General features: G+C 39.6%; 1 protein-coding gene across 2 annotated transcripts in view; it reads right to left on the reverse strand.

The window, feature by feature from the left end:
* ATXN3 (ataxin 3) overlaps nucleotides 1-27,486 on the reverse strand; it is a 97,885-nt gene extending 70,399 nt beyond the window's left edge. The window contains exon 1 of one of the 2 annotated variants that reach the window (XM_073638264.1): nucleotides 27,356-27,486. In XM_073638264.1, coding sequence (XP_073494365.1) covers nucleotides 27,356-27,379 — 24 coding nt within the window. In that variant the 5' untranslated portion in view covers nucleotides 27,380-27,486. The remainder of the gene's footprint in view (nucleotides 1-27,355) is intronic. The other variant, XM_073638265.1, reaches the window with a different exon arrangement.
* Nucleotides 27,487-27,986: the final 500 nt, after the last annotated feature.

Consider the following 27,986-nt stretch of genomic DNA (forward strand, 5'->3'; position numbering starts at 1 on the left):
CCTCTGTATAATAACATTATATACTGCGCTGTGACGTCACATCCTCTGTATAATAACATTATATACTACGCTGTGACGTCACATCCTCGGTATAATAACATTATATACTGCGCTGTGACGTCACATCCTCGGTATAATAACATTATATACTGCGCTGTGACGTCACATCCCCTGTATAATAACATTATATACTGCGCTGTGACGTCACATCCCCTGTATAATAACATTATATACTGCGCTGTGACGTCACATCCTCTGTATAATAACATTATATACTGCGCTGTGACGTCACATCCTCGGTATAATAACATTATATACTGCGCTGTGACGTCACATCCCCTGTATAATAACATTATATACTGCGCTGTGACGTCACATCCCCTGTATAATAACATTATATACTGCGCTGTGACGTCACATCCCCTGTATAATAACATTATATACTGCGCTGTGACGTCACATCCTCTGTATAATAACATTATATACTGCGCTGTGACGTCACATCCCCTGTATAATAACATTATATACTGCGCTGTGACGTCACATCCCCTGTATAATAACATTATATACTGCGCTGTGACGTCACATCGACTGTATAATAACATTATATACTGCGCTGTGACGTCACATCCTCTGTATAATAACATTATATACTGCGCTGTGAAGTCACATCCTCTGTATAATAACATTATATACTGCGCTGTGACGTCACATCCCCTGTATAATAACATTATATACTGCGCTGTGACGACACATCCTCTGTATAATAACATTATATACTGCGCTGTGACGACACATCCCCTGTATAATAACATTATATACTGCGCTGTGACGTCACATCCTCTGTATAATAACATTATATACTGCGCTGTGACGTCACATCCCCTGTATAATAACATTATATACTGCGCTGTGACGTCACATCCTCTGTATAATAACATTATATACTGCGCTGTGACGTCACATCCCCTGTATAATAACATTATATACTGCGCTGTGACGACACATCCTCTGTATAATAACATTATATACTGCGCTGTGATGTCACATCCCCTGTATAATAACATTATATACTGCGCTGTGACGTCACATCCTCTGTATAATAACATTATATACTGCGCTGTGACGTCACATCCTCTGTATAACATTATATACTGCGCTGTGACGTCACATCCCCTGTATAATAACATTATATACTGCGCTGTGACGTCACATCCCCTGTATAATAACATTATATACTGCGCTGTGACGTCACATCCTCTGTATAATAACATTATATACTGCGCTGTGACGTCACATCCCCTGTATAATAACATTATATACTGCGCTGTGACGTCACATCCTCTGTATAATAACATTATATACTGCGCTGTGACGTCACATCCCCTGTATAATAACATTATATACTGCGCTGTGACGTCACATCCTCTGTATAATAACATTATATACTGCGCTGTGACGTCACATCCCCTGTATAATAACATTATATACTGCGCTGTGACGTCACATCCTCTGTATAATAACATTATACACTGCGCTGTGACGTCACATCCTCTGTATAATAACATTATATACTGCGCTGTGACGTCACATCCCTTGTATAATAACATTATATACTGCGCTGTGACGTCACATCCCCTGTATAATAACATTATACAGTCATGGCCAAAAGTTTTGAGAATGACACCAAAATTATATTTTCCCATGATCTGCTGGCCTCTGGTTTTTATTAGTGTTTGTCAGATGTTTATATCACATATAGAAATATAATTGCAATCATATTATGAGTACCAATAGGTTATATTGACAGTTAGAATGAGTTAATGCAGCAAGTCAATATTTGCAGTGTTGCCCCTTCTTCTTCAAGACCTCTGTAATTCTCCCTGGCATGCTCTCAATCAACTTTTGGACCAAATCCTGACTGATAGCAGTCCATTCTTGCATAATCAATGCTTGCATTTTGCCAGAATTTGTTGGTTTTTGTTTGTCCACCCGTCTCTTGATGATTGACCACAAGTTCTCAATGGGATTAAGATCTGGGGAGTTTCCAGGCCATGGACCCAAAATCTCTATGTTTTGTTCCATGAGCCATTTAGTTATCACCTTTGCTTTATGGCAAGGTGCTCCATCATGCTGGAAAAGGCATTGTTGGGCGCCAAACTGCTCTTGGACGGTTGGGAGAAGTTGCTCTTGGAGGACATTCTGGTACCATTCTTTATTCATGGCTGTGTTTTTAGGCAAGACTGAGTGAGCCGATTCCCTTGGCTGAGAAGCAACCCCACACATGAATGGTTTCAGGATGCTTTACAGTTGGCATGAAACAAGACTGGTGGTAGCGCTCACCTCTTCTTCTCCGAATAAGCTGTTTTCCAGATGTCCCAAACAATCGAAAAGGGGATTCATCAGAGAAAATGACTTTGCCCCAGTCCTCAGCAGTCCACTCCCTGTACCTTTTGCAGAATATCAGTCAGTCCCTGATGATTTTTCTGGAGAGAAGTGGCTTCTTTTCTGCTCTCCTTGAAACCAGCCCTTGCTCAAAGAGTCTTCACCTCACAGTGCGTGCAGAAGCACTCACACCAGCCTGCTGCCATTCCTGAGCAAGCTCGGCACTGCTGGTAGTCCCATCCCACAGCTGAAACAGTTTTAAGATACGGTCCTGGCGCTTGCTGGTCTTTCTTGGGCGCCCTGGAGCCTTGTTGACAACAATGGAAGCTCTCTCCTTGAAGTTCTTGATGATGCGATAGATTGTTGACTGAGGTGCAATCTTTGTAGCTGCGATACTCTTCCCTGTTAGGCCATTTTTGTGCAGTGCAATGATGGCTGCACGTGTTTCTTTAGAGATAACCATGGTTAACTGAAGAGAAACAATGATACCAAGAACCAGCCTCCTTTTAAAGTGTCCAGTGATGTCATTCTTACTTAATCATGACTGATTGATCGCCAGCCCTGTCCTCATCAACACCCACACCTGTGTTAATGGATCAATCACTAAAACGATGTTAGCTGCTCCTTTTAAGGCAGGACTGCAATGATGTTGAAATGTGTTTTGGGGGTTAAAGTTCATTTTCTGGGCAAATATTGACTTTGCAAGTACAGTAATTGCTGTTAAGCTGATCACTCTTTGACATTCAGGAGTATATGCAAATTGCCATTACAAAAAATGAGGCAGTAAACTTTGGAAAAATTACTATTTGTCTCATTCTCAATACTTTTGGCCATGACTGTATACTGCACTGTGACGTCACATCCCCTGTATAATAACATTATATACTGCGCTGTGACGTCACATCCCCTGTATAATAACATTATATACTGCGCTGTGTCGTCACATCCTCTGTATAATAACATTATATACTGTGAAGTCACATCCTCTGTATAATAACATTATATACTGTGCTGTGACGTCACATCCCCTGTATAATAACAGTATATGCTGCGCTGTGACGTCACAACCTCTGTATAATAACATTATATACTGTGAAGTCACATCCTCTGTATAATAGCATTATATACTGCGCAGTGACATCACATCCTCTGTATAATAACATTATATACTGTGCTGTGACGTCACATCCTCTGTATAATAACATTATATACTGCGCTGTGACGTCACATCCTCTGTATAATAACATTATACGCTGCGCTGTGACGTCACATCCCCTGTATAATAACATTATATACTGCGCTGTGACGTCACATCCCCTGTATAATAACATTATATACTGCGCTGTGACGTCACATCCTCTGTATAATAACATTATATACTGCGCTGTGACGTCACATCCCCTGTATAATAACATTATATACTGCGCTGTGACGTCACATCCCCTGTATAATAACATTATATACTGCGCTGTGACGTCACATCCCCTGTATAATAACATTATACACTGCGCTGTGACGTCACATCCCCTGTATAATAACATTATATGCTGCGCTGTGACGTCACATCCCCTGTATAATAACATTATATACTGCGCTGTGACGTCACATCCTCTGTATAATAACATTATATACTGCGCTGTGACGTCACATCCTCTGTATAATAACATTATATACTGCGCTGTGACGTCACATCCCCTGTATAATAACATTATATACTGCGCTGTGACGTCACATCCTCTGTATAATAACATTATATGCTGCGCTGTGACGTCACATCCTCTGTATAATAACATTATATACTGCGCTGTGACGTCACATCCTCTGTATAATAACATTATATGCTGCGCTGTGACGTCACATCCTCTGTATAAGAACATTATATACTGCGCTGTGACGTCACATCCTCTGTATAATAACATTATATGCTGCGCTGTGACGTCACATCCTCTGTATAATAACATTATATGCTGCGCTGTGACGTCACATCCTCTGAATAATAACATTATATGCTGCGCTGTGACGTCACATCCCCTGTATAATAACATTATACACTGCGCTGTGACGTCACATCCCCTGTATAATAACATTATACACTGCGCTGTGACGTCACATCCTCTGTATAATAACATTATATACTACACTGTGACGTCACATCCTCTGTATAATAACATTATATACTGCGCTGTGACATCACATCCCCTGTATAATAACATTATATACTGCGCTGTGACGTCACATCCCCTGTATAATAACATTATATACTGCGCTGTGATGTCACATCCCTGTATAATAACATTATATACTGTGACATCACATCCCCTGTATAATAACATTATATACTGCGCTGTGACGTCACATCCTCTGTATAATAACATTATATACTGCGCTGTGACGTCACATCCTCTGTATAATAACATTATATACTGCGCTGTGACATCACATCCTCTGTATAATAACATTATATACTGCGCAGTGACATCACATCCTCTGTATAATAACATTATATGCTGCGCTGTGACGTCACATCCTCTGTATAATAACATTATATACTGCGCTGTGACATCACATCCTCTGTATAATAACATTATATGCTGCGCTGTGACGTCACATCCTCTGTATAATAACATTATATACTGCGCTGTGACGTCACATCCCCTGTATAATAACATTATATACTGCGCTGTGACGTCACATCCCCTGTATAATAACATTATATACTGTGACATCACATCCCCTGTATAATAACATTATATACTGCGCTGTGACGTCACATCCTCTGTATAATAACATTATATACTGCGCTGTGACGTCACATCCTCTGTATAATAACATTATATACTGCGCTGTGACGTCACATCCCCTGTATAATAACATTATATACTGCGCAGTGACGTCACATCCCCTGTATAATAACATTATATACTGCGCAGTGACATCACATCCTCTGTATAATAACATTATATGCTGCGCTGTGACGTCACATCCCCTGTATAATAACATTATACACTGCGCTGTGATGTCACATCCCCTGTATAATAACATTATATACTGCGCTGTGACGTCACATCCTCTGTATAATAACATTATATACTGCGCTGTGACGTCACATCCCCTGTATAATAACATTATATACTGTGACGTCATATCCCCTGTATAATAACATTATATACTGCGCTGTGACGTCACATCCTCTGTATAATAACAATATATACTGCGTTGTGACGTCACATCCCCTGTATAATAACATTATATACTGTGACATCACATCCCCTGTATAATAACATTATATACTGCGCAGTGACATCACATCCTCTGTATAATAACATTATATGCTGCGCTGTGACGTCACATCCCCTGTATAATAACATTATATGCTGCGCTGTGACGTCACATCCCCTGTATAATAACATTATATACTGCGCTGTGACGTCACATCCTCTGTATAATAACATTATATGCTGCGCTGTGACGTCACATCCCCTGTATAATAACATTATATGCTGCGCTGTGACGTCACATCCCCTGTATAATAACATTATATACTGCGCTGTGACGTCACATCCCCTGTATAATAACATTATATACTGCGCTGTGACATCACATCCTCTGTATAATAACATTATATACTGTGCTGAGATGTCACATCCCCTGTATAATAACATTATATACTGCGCTGTGAAGTCACATCCCCTGTATAATAACATTATATACTGTGCTGTGACGTCACATCCTCTGTATAACATTATATACTGTGACATCACATCCTCTGTATAATAACATTATATGCTGCGCTGTGACGTCACATCCCCTGTATAATAACATTATATGCTGCGCTGTGACGTCACATCCCCTGTATAATAACATTATATACTGCGCTGTGACGTCACATCCTCTGTATAATAACATTATATGCTGCGCTGTGACGTCACATCCCCTGTATAATAACATTATATACTGCGCTGTGACGTCACATCCCCTGTATAATAACATTATATACTGCGCTGTGACGTCACATCCCCTGTATAATAACATTATATACTGCGCTGTGACGTCACATCCCCTGTATAATAACATTATATACTGCGCTGTGAAGTCACATCCCCTGTATAATAACATTATATACTGCGCTGTGACGTCACATCCCCTGTATAATAACATTATATACTGTGCTGTGACGTCACATCCCCTGTATAATAACATTATATACTGCGCTGTGACGTCACATCCCCTGTATAATAACATTATATACTGCGCTGTGACGTCACATCCCCTGTATAATAACATTATATACTGCGCTGTGACGTCACATCCCCTGTATAATAACATTATATACTGCGCTGTGAAGTCACATCCCCTGTATAATAACATTATATACTGCGCTGTGACGTCACATCCCCTGTATAATAACATTATATACTGTGCTGTGACGTCACATCCTCTGTATAACATTATATACTGTGACATCACATCCCTTGTATAATAACATTATATACTGCGCTGTGACGTCACATCCCCTGTATAATAACATTATATACTGCGCTGTGACGTCACATCCCTTGTATAATAACATTATATACTGCGCTGTGACGTCACATCCTCTGTATAGTAACATTATATGCTGCGTTGTGACGTCACATCCCCTGTATAATAACATTATATGCTGCGCTGTGACGTCACATCCTCTGTATAATAACATTATATACTGCGCTGTGACGTCACATCCCCTGTATAATAACATTATATACTGCGCTGTGACGTCACATCCTCTGTATAACATTATATACTGTGACATCACATCCCTTGTATAATAACATTATATACTGCGCTGTGACGTCACATCCCCTGTATAATAACATTATATACTGCGCTGTGACGTCACATCCCTTGTATAATAACATTATATACTGCGCTGTGACGTCACATCCTCTGTATAGTAACATTATATACTGCGCAGTGACATCACATCCTCTGTATAATAACATTATATACTGTGCTGTGACGTCACATCCTCTGTATAACATTATATACTGTGACATCACATCCCCTGTATAATAACATTATATACTGCGCTGTGACGTCACATCCCCTGTATAATAACATTATATACTGTGCTGTGACGTCACATCCTCTGTATAACATTATATACTGTGACATCACATCCCTTGTATAATAACATTATATACTGCGCTGTGACGTCACATCCCCTATATAATAACATTATATACTGCGCTGTGACGTCACATCCCCTGTATAATAACATTATATACTGCGCTGTGACGTCACATCCTCTGTATAATAACATTATATACTGCGCTGTGACGTCACATCCTCTGTATAATAACATTATATACTGCGCTGTGACGTCACATCCCCTGTATAATAACATTATATACTGCGCTGTGACGTCACATCCTCTGTATAATAACATTATATACTGCGCTGTGACGTCACATCCTCTGTATAATAACATTATATACTGCGCTGTGACGTCACATCCCCTGTATAATAACATTATATACTGCGCTGTGACGTCACATCCCTTGTATAATAACATTATATACTGCGCTGTGACGTCACATCCCCTGTATAATAACATTATATACTGCGCTGTGACGTCACATCCCCTGTATAGTAACATTATATACTGCGCAGTGACATCACATCCTCTGTATAATAACATTATATACTGTGCTGTGACGTCACATCCTCTGTATAACATTATATACTGTGACATCACATCCCCTGTATAATAACATTATATACTGCGCAGTGACATCACATCCTCTGTATAATAACATTATATGCTGCGCTGTGACGTCACATCCCCTGTATAATAACATTATATACTGCGCTGTGACGTCACATCCCCTGTATAATAACATTATATACTGTGCTGTGACGTCACATCCTCTGTATAACATTATATACTGTGACATCACATCCCTTGTATAATAACATTATATACTGCGCTGTGACGTCACATCCCCTGTATAATAACATTATATACTGCGCTGTGACGTCACATCCCTTGTATAATAACATTATATACTGCGCTGTGACGTCACATCCCTTGTATAATAACATTATATACTGCGCTGTGACGTCACATCCCCTGTATAATAACATTATATACTGCGCTGTGACGTCACATCCCCTGTATAATAACATTATATACTGCGCTGTGACGTCACATCCCTTGTATAATAACATTATATACTGCGCTGTGACGTCACATCCCCTGTATAATAACATTATATACTGCGCTGTGACGTCACATCCCCTGTATAATAACATTATATACTGCGCTGTGACGTCACATCCTCTGTATAATAACATTATATACTGCGCTGTGACGTCACATCCCCTGTATAATAACATTATATACTGCGCTGTGACGTCACATCCCTTGTATAATAACATTATATACTGCGCTGTGACGTCACATCCCTTGTATAATAACATTATATACTGCGCTGTGACGTCACATCCCCTGTATAATAACATTATATACTGCGCTGTGACGTCACATCCCCTGTATAATAACATTATATACTGCGCTGTGACGTCACATCCCTTGTATAATAACATTATATACTGCGCTGTGACGTCACATCCCTTGTATAATAACATTATATACTGCGCTGTGACGTCACATCCCCTGTATAATAACATTATATACTGCGCTGTGACGTCACATCCTCTGTATAATAACATTATATACTGCGCTGTGACGTCACATCCTCTGTATAATAACATTATATACTGCGCTGTGACGTCACATCCCCTGTATAATAACATTATATACTGCGCTGTGACGTCACATCCCCTGTATAATAACATTATATACTGCGCTGTGACATCACATCCTCTGTATAATAACATTATATACTGCGCTGTGACGTCACATCCCTTGTATAATAACATTATATACTGCGCTGTGACGTCACATCCCCTGTATAATAACATTATATACTGCGCTGTGACGTCACATCCCCTGTATAATAACATTATATACTGCGCTGTGACGTCACATCCCCTGTATAGTAACATTATATACTGCGCAGTGACATCACATCCTCTGTATAATAACATTATATACTGTGCTGTGACGTCACATCCTCTGTATAACATTATATACTGTGACATCACATCCCCTGTATAATAACATTATATACTGCGCAGTGACATCACATCCTCTGTATAATAACATTATATACTGTGCTGTGACGTCACATCCTCTGTATAACATTATATACTGTGACATCACATCCTCTGTATAATAACATTATATGCTGCGCTGTGACGTCACATCCCCTGTATAATAACATTATATGCTGCGCTGTGACGTCACATCCCCTGTATAATAACATTATATACTGCGCTGTGACGTCACATCCCCTGTATAATAACATTATATACTGTGCTGTGACGTCACATCCTCTGTATAACATTATATACTGTGACATCACATCCCTTGTATAATAACATTATATACTGCGCTGTGACGTCACATCCCCTGTATAATAACATTATATGCTGCGCTGTGACGTCACATCCCTTGTATAATAACATTATATGCTGCGCTGTGACGTCACATCCTCTGTATAATAACATTATATACTGTGCTGTGACGTCACATCCTCTGTATAACATTATATACTGTGACATCACATCCCTTGTATAATAACATTATATACTGCGCTGTGACGTCACATCCCCTGTATAATAACATTATATACTGCGCTGTGACGTCACATCCCTTGTATAATAACATTATATACTGCGCTGTGACGTCACATCCCCTGTATAATAACATTATATACTGCGCTGTGACGTCACATCCCCTGTATAATAACATTATATACTGCGCTGTGACGTCACATCCCCTGTATAATAACATTATATACTGCGCTGTGACGTCACATCCCTTGTATAATAACATTATATACTGCGCTGTGACGTCACATCCCCTGTATAATAACATTATATACTGCGCTGTGACGTCACATCCCCTGTATAATAACATTATATACTGCGCTGTGACGTCACATCCCTTGTATAATAACATTATATACTGCGCTGTGACGTCACATCCCCTGTATAATAACATTATATACTGCGCTGTGACGTCACATCCCCTGTATAATAACATTATATGCTGCGCTGTGACGTCACATCCTCTGTATAATAACATTATATACTGCGCTGTGACGTCACATCCCCTGTATAATAACATTATATGCTGCGCTGTGACGTCACATCCTCTGTATAATAACATTATATACTGCGCTGTGACGTCACATCCCTTGTATAATAACATTATATGCTGCGCTGTGACGTCACATCCTCTGTATAATAACATTATATACTGTGCTGTGACGTCACATCCTCTGTATAACATTATATACTGTGACATCACATCCCTTGTATAATAACATTATATACTGCGCTGTGACGTCACATCCTCTGTATAATAACATTATATACTGCGCTGTGACGTCACATCCCCTGTATAATAACATTATATGCTGCGCTGTGACGTCACATCCTCTGTATAATAACATTATATACTGCGCTGTGACGTCACATCCTCTGTATAATAACATTATATACTGCGCTGTGACGTCACATCCTCTGTATAATAACATTATATACTGAGCTGTGACGTCACATCCTCTGTATAATAACATTATATACTGCGCTGTGACGTCACATCCCCTGTATAATAACATTATATGCTGCGCTGTGACGTCACATCCTCTGTATAATAACATTATATACTGCGCTGTGACGTCACATCCCCTGTATAATAACATTATATGCTGCGCTGTGACGTCACATCCTCTGTATAATAACATTATATACTGCGCTGTGACGTCACATCCCCTGTATAATAACATTATATACTGCGCTGTGACGTCACATCCTCTGTATAATAACATTATATACTGCGCTGTGACGTCACATCCCCTGTATAATAACATTATATATTGCGCTGTGACGTCACATCCTCTGTATAATAACATTATATACTGCGCTGTGACGTCACATCCCCTGTATAATAACATTATATACTGTGACGTCACATCCTCTGTATAATAACATTATATACTGCGCTGTGACGTCACATCCCCTGTATAATAACATTATATGCTGCGCTGTGACGTCACATCCCCTGTATAATAACATTATATACTGCGCTGTGACGTCACATCCTCTGTATAATAACATTATATACTGCGCTGTGACGTCACATCCCCTGTATAGTAACATTATATACTGCGCTGTGACGTCACATCCCCTGTATAATAACATTATATACTGCGCTGTGACGTCACATCCTCTGTATAATAACATTATATACTGCGCTGTGACGTCACATCCTCTGTATAATAACATTATATACTGCGCTGTGACGTCACATCCCCTGTATAATAACATTATATACGGCGCTGTGACGTCACATCCCCTGTATAATAACATTATATACTGCGCTGTGACGTCACATCCCCTGTATAATAACATTATATGCTGCGCTGTGACGTCACATCCCCTGTATAATAACATTATATGCTGCGCTGTGACGTCACATCCTCTGTATAATAACATTATATACTGCGCTGTGACGTCACATCCTCTGTATAATAACATTATATACTGCGCTGTGACGTCACATCCCCTGTATAATAACATTATATACTGCGCTGTGACGTCACATCCCCTGTATAATAACATTATATGCTGCGTTGTGACGTCACATCCCCTGTATAATAACATTATATGCTGCGCTGTGACGTCACATCCTCTGTATAACATTATATGCTGCGCTGTGACGTCACATCCTCTGTATAATAACATTATATACTGCGCTGTGACGTCACATCCTCTGTATAATAACATTATATACTGCGCTGTGACGTCACATCCCCTGTATAATAACATTATATACTGCGCTGTGACGTCACATCCCCTGTATAATAACATTATATACTGCGCTGTGACGTCACATCCTCTGTATAATAACATTATATGCTGCGCTGTGACGTCACATCCTCTGTATAATAACATTATATGCTGCGCTGTGACGTCACATCCTCTGTATAATAACATTATATACTGCGCTGTGACGTCACATCCCCTGTATAATAACATTATATACTGCGCTGTGACGTCACATCCCCTGTATAATAACATTATATGCTGCGCTGTGACGTCACATCCTCTGTATAATAACATTATATACCGCGCTGTGACGTCACATCCTCTGTATAATAACATTATATACTGCGAAGCCACATCCCCTGTATAATAACATTATATACTGCGCTGTGATGTCACATCCCCTGTATAACAACATTATATACTGCGCTGTGACGTCACATCCCCTGTATAATAACATTATATACTGCGCTGTGACGTCACATCCTCTGTATAATAATATTATATACTGCGCTGTGACGTCACATCCTCTGTATAACAACATTATATACTGCGCTGTGACGTCACATCCTCTGTATAATAACATTATATACTGCGACGTCACATCCCCTGTATAATAACATTATATACTGCGCTGTGACGTCACATCCCCTGTATAATAACATTATATACTGCGCTGTGACGTCACAACCTCTGTATAATAACATTATATACTGCGCTGTGACGTCACATCCTCTGTATAATAACATTATATACTGCGCTGTGACGTCACATCCTCTGTATAATAACATTATATACTGCGCTGTGACGTCACATCCTCTGTATAACATTATATACTGCGAAGCCACATGGTCTGTATAATAACATTATATACTGCGCTGTGACGTCACATCCCCTGTATAATAACATTATATACTGCGCTGTGACGTCACATCCTCTGTATAATAACATTATATACTGTGACGTCACATCCTCTGTATAATAACATTATATACTGCGCTGTGACGTCACATCCCCTGTATAATAACATTATATACTGCGCTGTGACGTCACATCCCCTGTATAATAACATTATATACTGCGCTGTGACGTCACATCCTCTGTATAACATTATATACTGCGCTGTGACGTCACATCCTCTGTATAATAACATTATATACTGCGCTGTGACGTCACATCCTCTGTATAATAACATTATATGCTGCGCTGTGACGTCACATCCTCTGTATAATAACATTATATACTGCGACGTCACATCCCCTGTATAATAACATTATATACTGCGCTGTGACGTCACATCCTCTGTATAATAACATTATATACTGCGCTGTGACGTCACATCCCCTGTATAATAACATTATATACTGCGCTGTGACGTCACATCCTCTGTATAATAACATTATATACTGCGACGTCACATCCCCTGTATAATAACATTATATACTGCGCTGTGACGTCACATCCTCTGTATTATAACATTATATACTGCGCTGTGACGTCACATCCTCTATATAATAACATTATATACTGCGCTGTGACGTCACATCCCCTGTATAATAACATTATATACTGCGCTGTGACGTCACATCCTCTGTATAACATTATATACTGCGCTGTGACGTCACATCCCCTGTATAATAACATTATATAGTGCGACGTCACATCCCCTATATAATAACATTATATACTGCGCTGTGACATCACATCCCCTGTATAACAACATTATATACTGCGCTGTGACGTCACATCCCCTGTATAACAACATTATATACTGCGCTGTGACGTCACATCCCCTGTATAACAACATTATATACTGCGCTGTGACGTCACATCCCCTGTATAATAACATTATACGCTGCGCTGTGACGTCACATCCCCTGTATAATAACATTATACGCTGCGCTGTGACGTCACATCCCCTATATAATAACATTATATACTGCGCTGTGACGTCACATCCCCTATATAATAACATTATATACTGCGCTGTGACGTCACATCCTCTGTATAATAACATTATATACTGCGCTGTGACGTCACATCCTCTGTATAATAACATTATACACTGCGCTGTGACGTCACATCCCCTGTATAATAACATTATATACTGCGCTGTGACGTCACATCCTCTGTATAATAACATTATATACTGCGCTGTGACGTCACATCCCCTGTATAATAACATTATATGCTGCGCTGTGACGTCACATCCCCTGTATAATAACATTATATGCTGCGCTGTGACGTCACATCCTCTGTATAATAACATTATATACTGCGCTGTGACGTCACATCCCCTGTATAATAACATTATATGCTGCGCTGTGACGTCACATCCTCTGTATAATAACATTATATACTGCGCTGTGACGTCACATCCCCTGTATAATAACATTATATGCTGCGCTGTGACGTCACATCCTCTGTATAATAACATAATATACTGCGCTGTGACGTCACATCCCCTGTATAATAACATTATACACTGCGCTGTGACGTCACATCCCCTGTATAACATTATATGCTGCGCTGTGACGTCACATCCTCTGTATAATAACATTATATGTTGCGCTGTGACGTCACATCCCCTGTATAATAACATTATATACTGCGCTGTGACGTCACATCCCCTGTATAATAACATTATATACTGCGCTGTGACGTCACATCCCCTGTATAATAACATTATATGCTGCGTTCTGACGTCACATCCCCTGTATAATAACATTATATGCTGCGTTCTGACGTCACATCCCCTGTATAATAACATTATATACTGCGCTGTGACGTCACATCCCCTGTATAATAACATTATATACTGCGCTGTGAAGTTACATCCCCTGTATAATAACATTATATACTGCGCTGTGACGTCACATCCCCTGTATGATAACATTATATACTGCGCTGTGACGTCACATCCCCTGTATAATAACATTATATACTGCGCTGTGACGTCACATCCCCTGTATAATAACATTATATGCTGCGCTGTGACGTCACATCCTCTGTATAATAACATTATATACCGCGCTGTGACGTCACATCCTCTGTATAATAACATTATATACTGCGAAGCCACATCCCCTGTATAATAACATTATATACTGCGCTGTGATGTCACATCCCCTGTATAACAACATTATATACTGCGCTGTGACGTCACATCCCCTGTATAATAACATTATATACTGCGCTGTGACGTCACATCCTCTGTATAATAATATTATATACTGCGCTGTGACGTCACATCCTCTGTATAACAACATTATATACTGCGCTGTGACGTCACATCCTCTGTATAATAACATTATATACTGCGACGTCACATCCCCTGTATAATAACATTATATACTGCGCTGTGACGTCACATCCCCTGTATAATAACATTATATACTGCGCTGTGACGTCACAACCTCTGTATAATAACATTATATACTGCGCTGTGACGTCACATCCTCTGTATAATAACATTATATACTGCGCTGTGACGTCACATCCTCTGTATAATAACATTATATACTGCGCTGTGACGTCACATCCTCTGTATAACATTATATACTGCGAAGCCACATCCTCTGTATAATAACATTATATACTGCGCTGTGACGTCACATCCCCTGTATAATAACATTATATACTGCGCTGTGACGTCACATCCTCTGTATAATAACATTATATACTGTGACGTCACATCCTCTGTATAATAACATTATATACTGCGCTGTGACGTCACATCCCCTGTATAATAACATTATATACTGCGCTGTGACGTCACATCCCCTGTATAATAACATTATATACTGCGCTGTGACGTCACATCCTCTGTATAACATTATATACTGCGCTGTGACGTCACATCCTCTGTATAATAACATTATATACTGCGCTGTGACGTCACATCCTCTGTATAATAACATTATATGCTGCGCTGTGACGTCACATCCTCTGTATAATAACATTATATACTGCGACGTCACATCCCCTGTATAATAACATTATATACTGCGCTGTGACGTCACATCCTCTGTATAATAACATTATATACTGCGCTGTGACGTCACATCCCCTGTATAATAACATTATATACTGCGCTGTGACGTCACATCCTCTGTATAATAACATTATATACTGCGACGTCACATCCCCTGTATAATAACATTATATACTGCGCTGTGACGTCACATCCTCTGTATAATAACATTATATACTGCGCTGTGACGTCACATCCTCTGTATAATAACATTATATACTGCGCTGTGACGTCACATCCCCTGTATAATAACATTATATACTGCGCTGTGACGTCACATCCTCTGTATAACATTATATACTGCGCTGTGACGTCACATCCCCTGTATAATAACATTATATAGTGCGACGTCACATCCCCTATATAATAACATTATATACTGCGCTGTGACATCACATCCCCTGTATAACAACATTATATACTGCGCTGTGACGTCACATCCCCTGTATAACAACATTATATACTGCGCTGTGACGTCACATCCCCTGTATAATAACATTATACGCTGCGCTGTGACGTCACATCCCCTATATAATAACATTATATACTGCGCTGTGACGTCACATCCCCTATATAATAACATTATATACTGCGCTGTGACGTCACATCCTCTGTATAATAACATTATATACTGCGCTGTGACGTCACATCCTCTGTATAATAACATTATACACTGCGCTGTGACGTCACATCCCCTGTATAATAACATTATATACTGCGCTGTGACGTCACATCCTCTGTATAATAACATTATATACTGCGCTGTGACGTCACATCCCCTGTATAATAACATTATATGCTGCGCTGTGACGTCACATCCCCTGTATAATAACATTATATGCTGCGCTGTGACGTCACATCCTCTGTATAATAACATTATATACTGCGCTGTGACGTCACATCCCCTGTATAATAACATTATATGCTGCGTTCTGACGTCACATCCCCTGTATAATAACATTATATGCTGCGTTCTGACGTCACATCCCCTGTATAATAACATTATATACTGCGCTGTGACGTCACATCCCCTGTATAATAACATTATATACTGCGCTGTGAAGTTACATCCCCTGTATAATAACATTATATACTGAGCTGTGACGTCACATCCCCTGTATGATAACATTATATACTGCGCTGTGACGTCACATCCCCTGTATAATAACATTATATACTGCGCTGTGACGTCACATCCCCTGTATAATAACATTATATACTGCGCGGTGACGTCACATCCTCGGTATAATAACATTATATACTGCGCTGTGACGTCACATCCTCGGTATAATAACATTATATACTGCGCTGTGACGTCACATCCTCTGTATAATAACATTATATACTGCGCTGTGACGTCACATCCTTTGTATAACATTATATACTGCGCTGTGACATCACATCCTCTGTATAATAACATTATATACTGCGCTGTGACATCACATCCTCTGTCTAATAACATTATATACTGCGCTGTGACGTCACATCCTCTGTATAATAATATTATATACTGCGCTGTGACGTCACATCCTCTGTATAATAACATTATATACTGCGCTGTGACGTCACATCCTCTGTATAATAACATTATATACTGTGACGTCACATCCCCTGTATAATAACATTATATACTGCGCTGTGACGTCACATCCTCTGTATAATAACATTATATACTGCGCTGTGACGTCACATCCCCTGTATAATAACATTATATACTGCGCTGTGACGTCACATCCTCTGTATAATAACATTATATAGTGTGACGTCACATCCTCTGTATAATAACATTATATACTGAGCTGTGACGTCACATCCTCTGTATAATAACATTATATACTGCGCTGTGACGTCACATCCTCTGTATAATAACATTATATACTGTGACGACACATCCTCTGTATAATAACATTATATACTGAGCTGTGACGTCACATCCCCTGAATAATAACATTATATACTGCGCTGTGACGTCACATCCTCTGTATAATAACATTATATACTGCGCTGTGACGTCACATCCCCTGTATAATAACATTATATACTGCGCTGTGACGTCACATCCCCTGAATAATAACATTATATACTGCGCTGTGACGTCACATCCTCTGTATAATAACATTATATACTGCGCTGTGACGTCACATCCCCTGTATAATAACATTATATACTGCGCTGTGACGTCACATCCTCTGTATAATAACATTATATACTGTGACGTCACAACCTCTGTATAATAACATTATATACTGCGCTGTGACATCAAATCCTCTGTATAATAACATTATATACTGCGCTGTGACGTCGCATCCTCTGTATAATAACATTATATACTGCGCTGTGACGTCACATCCTCTGTATAATAACATTATATACTGTGACGTCACAACCTCTGTATAATAACATTATATACTGCGCTGTGACGTCACATCCCCTGTATAATAACATTATATACTGCGCTGTGACGTCGCATCCTCTGTATAATAACATTATATACTGCGCTGTGACGTCACATCCCCTGTATAATAACATTATATACTGCGCTGTGACGTCACATCCCCTGTATAATAACATTATATACTGCGCTGTGACGTCACATCCTCTGTATAATAACATTATATACTGTGACGTCACAACCTCTGTATAATAACATTATATACTGCGCTGTGACGTCACATCCCCTGTATAATAACATTATATACTGCGCAGTGACGTCACATCCTCTGTATAATAACATTATACACTGCGCTGTGACGTCACATCCCCTGTATAATAACATTATATACTGCGCTGTGACGTCACATCCTCTGTATAATAACATTATATACTGCGCTGTGACGTCACATCCTCTGAATAATAACATTATATACTGCGCTGTGACGTCACATTCTCTGTATAATAACATTATATACTGCGCTGTGACGTCACATCCTCTGTATAATAACATTATATACTGCGCTGTGATGTCACATCCTCTGTATAATAACATTATATACTGTGACGTCACATCCCCTGAATAATAACATTATATACTGCGCTGTGACGTCACATCCTCTGTATAATAACATTATACACTGCGCTGTGACGTCACATTCTCTGTATAATAACATTATATACTGCGCTGTGACGTCACATCCTTTGTATAATAACATTATACACTGCGCTGTGACGTCACATCCCCTGTATAATAACATTATATACTGCGCTGTGACGTCACATCCTTTGTATAATAACATTATACACTGCGCTGTGACGTCACATCCCCTGTATAATAACATTATATACTGCGCTGTGACGTCACATCCTTTGTATAACATTATACACTGCGCTGTGACGTCACATCCCCTGTATAATAACATTATATACTGCGCTGTGACGTCACATCCCCTGTATAATAACATTATACGCTGCGCTTTGACGTCACATCCCCTGTATAATAACATTATATACTGCGCTGTGACGTCACATCCCCTGTATAATAACATTATATACTGCGCTGAGACGTCACATCCCCTGTATAATAACATTATATACTGCGCTGTGACATCACATCCCCTGTATAATAACATTATATACTGCGCTGTGACGTCACATCCCCTGTATAATAACATTATACGCTGCGCTTTGACGTCACATCCCCTGTATAATAACATTATATACTGCGCTGTGACGTCACATCCCCTGTATAATAACATTATATACTGCGCTGTGACGTCACATCCTCTGTCTAATAACATTATATACTGCGCTGTGACGTCACATCCCCTGTATAATAATATATACTGTGCTGTGACGTCACATCCTCTGTATAATAACATTATATACTGCGCTGTGACGTCACATCCTCTGTATAATAACATTATATACTGTGACGTCACATCCCCTGTATAATAACATTATATATTGAGCTGTGACGTCACATCCTCTGTATAATAACATTATATACTGAGCTGTGACGTCACATCCTCTGTATAATAACATTATATACTGCGCTGTGACGTCACATTCTCTGTATAATAACATTATATACTGCGCTGTGACGTCACATCCTCTGTATAATAACATTATATACTGTGACGTCACAACCTCTGTATAATAACATTATATACTGCGCTGTGACGTCGCATCCTCTGTATAATAACATTATATACTGCGCTGTGACGTCACATCCCCTGTATAATAACATTATACGCTGCGCTGTGACGTCACATCCCCTGTATAATAACATTATATACTGCGCTGTGACGTCACATCCTCTGTATAATAACATTATATACTGCGCTGTGACGTCACATCCTCTGTATAATAACATTATATACTGCGCTGTGACGTCACATCCTCTGTATAATAACATTATATACTGTGACGTCACATCCCCTGAATAATAACATTATATACTGCGCTGTGACGTCACATTCTCTGTATAATAACATTATACACTGCGCTGTGACGTCACATCCCCTGTATAATAACATTATATACTGCGCTGTGACGTCACATCCCCTGTATAATAACATTATATGCTGCGCTGTGACGTCACATCCCCTGTATAATAACATTATATGCTGCGCTGTGACGTCACATCCCCTGTATAATAACATTATATACTGCGCTGCGACGTCACATCCCCTGTATAATAACATTATATACTGCGCTGTGACGTCACATCCCCTGTATAATAACATTATATACTGCGCTGTGACGTCACATCCCCTGTATAATAACATTATATGCTGCGCTGTGACGTCACATCCCCTGTATAATAACATTATATACTGCGCTGTGACGTCACATCCCCTGTATAATAACATTATATACTGCGCTGTGACGTCACATCCCCTGTATAATAACATTATACACTGCGCTGTGACGTCACATCCCCTGTATAATAACATTATACACTGCGCTGTGACGTCACATCCCCTGTATAATAACATTATATGCTGCGCTGTGACGTCACATCCCCTGTATAATAACATTATATGCTGCGCTGTGACGTCACATCCCCTGTATAATAACATTATACACTGCGCTGTGACGTCACATCCCCTGTATAATAACATTATATACTGCGCTGTGACGTCACATCCCCTGTATAATAACATTATATGCTGCGCTGTGACGTCACATCCCCTGTATAATAACATTATATGCTGCGCTGTGACGTCACATCCTCTGTATAACATTATATACTGTGACGTCACATCCCCTGAATAATAACATTATATACTGCGCTGTGACGTCACATCCTCTGTATAATAACATTATATACTGCGCTGTGACGTCACATCCTCTGTATAATAACATTATATACTGCGCTGTGACGTCACATCCTCTGTATAATAACATTATATACTGCGCTGTGACGTCACATCCCCTGAATAATAACATTATATACTGCGCTGTGACGTCACATTCTCTGTATAATAACATTATATACTGCGCTGTGACGTCACATCCTCTGTATAATAACATTATATACTGTGACGTCACAACCTCTGTATAATAACATTATATACTGCGCTGTGACGTCGCATCCTCTGTATAATAACATTATATACTGCGCTGTGACGTCACATCCTCTGTATAATAACATTATATACTGCGCTGTGACGTCACATCCTCTGTATAATAACATTATATACTGCGCTGTGACGTCACATCCCCTGTATAATAACATTATACGCTGCGCTGTGACGTCACATCCCCTGTATAATAACATTATATACTGCGCTGTGACGTCACATCCTCTGTATAATAACATTATATACTGCGCTGTGACGTCACATCCTCTGTATAATAACATTATATACTGTGACGTCACATCCTCTGTATAATAACATTATATACTGTGACGTCACATTCTCTGTATAATAACATTATATACTGCGCTGTGACGTCACATCCCCTGTATAATAACATTATATACTGCGCTGTGACGTCACATCCCCTGTATAATAACATTATATGCTGCGCTGTGACGTCACATCCTCTGTATAACATTATATACTGTGACGTCACATCCCCTGAATAATAACATTATATACTGCGCTGTGACGTCACATCCCCTGAATAATAACATTATATACTGCGCTGTGACGTCACATCCTCTGTATAATAACATTATATACTGCGCTGTGACGTCACATCCTCTGTATAATAACATTATATACTGCGCTGTGACGTCACATCCCCTGTATAATAACATTATATACTGCGCTGTGACGTCACATCCTCTGTATAATAACATTATATACTGCGCTGTGACGTCACATCCTCTGTATAATAACATTATATACTGCGCTGTGACGTCACATCCCCTGTATAATAACATTATATACTGCGCTGTGACGTCACATCCCCTGTATAATAACATTATATACTGCGCTGTGACGTCACATCCTCTGTATAATAACATTATATACTGCGCTGTGACGTCACATCCTCTGTATAATAACATTATATACTGTGACGTCACATCCCCTGTATAATAACATTATATACTGCGCTGTGACGTCACATCCCCTGAATAATAACATTATATACTGCGCTGTGACGTCACATCCTCTGTATAATAACATTATATACTGCGCTGTGACGTCACATCCCCTGTATAATAACATTATATACTGCGCTGTGACGTCACATCCCCTGTATAATAACATTATATACTGCGCTGTGACGTCACATCCCCTGAATAATAACATTGTATACTGCGCTGTGACGTCACATCCTCTGTATAATAACATTATATACTGCGCTGTGACGTCACATCCTCTGTATAATAACATTATATACTGCGCTGTGACGTCACATCCTCTGTATAATAACATTATATACTGCGCTGTGACGTCACATCCTCTGTATAATAACATTATATACTGCGCTGTGACGTCACATCCTCTGTATAATAACATTATATACTGCGCTGTGACGTCACATCCTCTGTATAATAACATTATACACTGCGCTGTGACGTCACATCCCCTGTATAATAACATTATATACTGCGCTGTGACGTCACATCCCCTGTATAATAACATTATATACTGCGCTGTGACGTCACATCCCCTGTATAATAACATTATATGCTGCGCTGTGACGTCACATCCCCTGTATAATAACATTATATACTGCGCTGTGAAGTCACATCCTCTGTATAATAACATTATATACTGCGCTGTGACGTCACATCCTCTGTATAATAACATTATATCCTGCGCTGTGACGTCACATCCTCTGTATAATAACATTATACACTGCGCTGTGACGTCACATCCCCTGTATAATAACATTATACACTGCGCTGTGACGTCACATCCCCTGTATAATAACATTATATACTGCGCTGTGAAGTCACATCCTCTGTATAATAACATTATACACTGCGCTGTGACGTCACATCCTCTGTATAATAACATTATACACTGCGCTGTGACGTCACATCCCCTGTATAATAACATTATATACTGCGCTGTGACGTCACATCCCCTGTATAATAACATTATATACTGCGCTGTGACGTCACATCCCCTATATAATAACATTATATACTGCGCTGTGACGTCACATCCCCTGTATAATAACATTATATGCTGCGCTGTGACGTCACATCCCCTGTATAATAACATTATATACTGCGCTGTGAAGTCACATCCTCTGTATAATAACATTATATACTGCGCTGTGACGTCACATCCCCTGTATAATAACATTATATACTGCGCTGTGACGTCACATCCCCTATATAATAACATTATATACTGCGCTGTGACGTCACATCCCCTGTATAATAACATTATATACTGCGCTGTGACGTCACATCCTCTGTATAATAACATTATATACTGCGCTGTGACGTCACATCCCCTGTATAATAACATTATATACTGCGCTGTGACGTCACATCCTCTGTATAATAACATTATATACTGCGCTGTGATGTCACATCCCCTGTATAATAACATTATATACTGCGCTGTGACGTCACATCCCCTGTATAATAACATTATATACTGCGCTGTGACGTCACATCCCCTGTATAATAACATTATATACTGCGCTGTGACGTCACATCCTCTGTATAATAACATTATACATTGCGCTGTGACGTCACATCCTCTGTATAATATCATTATATACTGCGCTGTGACATCACATCCCCTGTATAATAACATTATATACTGCGCTGTGACGTCACATCCTCTGTATAATATCATTATATACTGCGCTGTGACATCACATCCCCTGTATAATAACATTATATACTGCGCTGTGACGTCACATCCTCTGTATAATAACATTATATACTGCGCTGTGACATCACATCCCCTGTATAATAACATTATATACTGCGCTGTGACGTCACATCCTCTGTATAATATCATTATATACTGCGCTGTGACATCACATCCCCTGTATAATAACATTATATACTGCGCTGTGACGTCACATCCCCTGTATAATAACATTATATACTGCGCTGTGACGTCACATCCTCTGTATAATATCATTATATACTGCGCTGTGACATCACATCCCCTGTATAATAACATTATATACTGCGCTGTGACGTCACATCCTCTGTATAATAACATTATATACTGCGCTGTGACGTCACATCCCCTGTATAATAACATTATATACTGCGCTGTGACGTCACATCCTCTGTATAATAACATTATATACTGCGCTGTGACATCACATCCCCTGTATAATAACATTATATACTGCGTTGTGACGTCAGAGCCGTCCTATAATAACATTATATACTGCGCTGTGACGTCACATCCCCTGTATAATAACATTATATACTGCGCTGTGATGTCACATCCCCTGTATAATAACATTATATACTGCGCTGTGACGTCACATCCTCTGTATAATAACATTATATACTGCGCTGTGACATCACATCCCCTGTATAATAACATTATATACTGCGCTGTGACGTCACATCCTCTGTATAATAACATTATATACTGCGCTGTGACGTCACATCCTCTGTATAATAACATTATATACTGCGCTGTGACGTCACATCCTCTGTATAATATCATTATATACTGCGCTGTGACATCACATCCCCTGTATAATAACATTATATACTGCGCTGTGACGTCAGAGCCGTCCTATAATAACATTATATACTGCGCTGTGACGTCACATCCCCTGTATAATAACATTATATACTGCGCTGTGATGTCACATCCCCTGTATAATAACATTATATACTGCGCTGTGACGTCACATCCTCTGTATAATAACATTATATACTGCGCTGTGACGTCACATCCTCTGTATAATATCATTATATACTGCGCTGTGACATCACATCCCCTGTATAATAACATTATATACTGCGCTGTGACGTCACATCCTCTGTATAATAACATTATATACTGCGCTGTGACGTCACATCCTCTGTATAATAACATTATATACTGCGCTGTGACGTCACATCCTCTGTATAATAACATTATATACTGCGCTGTGACGTCACATCCTCTGTATAATATCATTATATACTGCGCTGTGACATCACATCCCCTGTATAATAACATTATATACTGCGCTGTGACGTCAGAGCCGTCCTATAATAACATTATATACTGCGCTGTGACGTCACATCCCCTGTATAATAACATTATATACTGCACTGTGATGTCACATCCCCTGTATAATAACATTATATACTGCGCTGTGACGTCACATCCCCTGTATAATAACATTATATACTGCGCTGTGACGTCACATCCTCTTTATAATAACATTATATACTGCGCTGTGACGTCACATCCCCTGTATAATAACATTATATACTGCGCTGTGACGTCACATCCTCTGTATAATAACATTATATACTGCGCTGTGACATCACATCCCCTGTATAATAACATTATATACTGCGCTGTGATGTCACATCCCCTGTATAATAACATTATATACTGCGCTGTGACGTCACATCCCCTGTATAATAACATTATATACTGCGCTGTGACGTCACATCCCCTGTATAATAACATTATATACTGCGCTGTGACGTCACATCCCCTGTATAATAACATTATATACTGCGCTGTGACGTCACATCCTCTTTATAATAACATTATATACTGCGCTGTGACATCACATCCCCTGTATAATAACATTATATACTGCGCTGTGACGTCACATCCCCTGTATAATAACATTATATGCTGCGCTGTGACGTCACATCCTCTTTATAATAACATTATATACTGCGCTGTGACGTCACATCCTCTGTATAATAACATTATATACTGCGCTGTGACGTCACATCCCCTGTATAATAACATTATATACTGCGCTGTGACGTCACATCCCCTGTATAATAACATTATATACTGCGCTGTGACATCAGAGCCGTCCTATAATAACATTATATACTGCGCTGTGACGTCACATCCCCTGTATAATAACATTATATACTGCGCTGTGACGTCACATCCTCTGTATAATAACATTATATACTGCGCTGTGACGTCACATCCCCTGTATAATAACATTATATACTGCGCTGTGACATCACATCCCCTGTATAATAACATTATATACTGCGCTGTGACGTCACATCCCCTGTATAATAACATTATATACTGCGCTGTGACATCACATCCCCTGTATAATAACATTATATACTGCGCTGTGACGTCACATCCTCTGTATAATAACATTATATACTGCGCTGTGACGTCACATCCTCTTTATAATAACAGTATATACTGTGCTGTGACGTCAGAGCCGTCCTATAATAACAGTATATACTGTGCTGTGACGTCAGAGCCGTCCTATAATAACAGTATATACTGTGCTGTGACGTCAGAGGCGACCTATAATAGCACCTTGTGCCTGTGTCTTCCTCTTGCTCAGGTGTTTGCTGTCTTTGGCTCCCGGTGATCACGTATCATCGCCATAACAGCCCCCTCCGCCCCCGGTATCCCCTCCTCCCGCCTCCCACGATCACAGACGAGAACTTACTTTTTCGTGGAAGATCACCTCCATGTTTATTTGTCTCAGCTGCCGGCCACACCCCTCCCGCCTACGTCACGGAAGTGCCGGTAACGTACTGACCAATTGTCGACTTAGATTCAGAATCACGTGCAATTGCTGATCAGGTGACCTGCTATGGGTCACATGATATTTTTGCGCATGCGTGTTTGATGTCATCTGGGTAAGATCCGGAAGCTGCCATCTTTCTATCTGGAAGCTCACCTGTAGTCACGTGTTCTGCTCTGAGCTGTGATAACTATGGAGCCAGCAGAGATGGGAATTAAAGAAACGCACCGGTATCACTGATTGGTTAGGCAGAAGAGTTCTCCATGTGCTTATGAATGAGAGTTTCCATTCATTTCTCTGGAAGGAGCAGATTTCCATTGAGTTTCATGGTGATGGATGTGCTGAGCTCCTGGAGTTGCAGTCATGTGTTACAGAGCGCTGATGCTTCTGCCACATTTATTACATTCTGCACCTTACATTCTTCCAGTTGGATGAATGTCTCTAGTGCGGTACCACAAGGCTCTGTCCGGGGCCCTGTGTTGTTCAACATCTTTATCAACAATTTAAATGAAGGAATTGAGGGTAAACTGATTACATTTACTGATGACACAAA

The sequence above is a fragment of the Phyllobates terribilis genome, unplaced genomic scaffold (assembly GCF_046119375.1).
Source record: "Phyllobates terribilis strain yellow unplaced genomic scaffold, ASM4611937v1 Scaffold_7__3_contigs__length_470593459, whole genome shotgun sequence".
In the NCBI taxonomy this organism is placed as follows: domain Eukaryota; kingdom Metazoa; phylum Chordata; class Amphibia; order Anura; family Dendrobatidae; genus Phyllobates; species Phyllobates terribilis.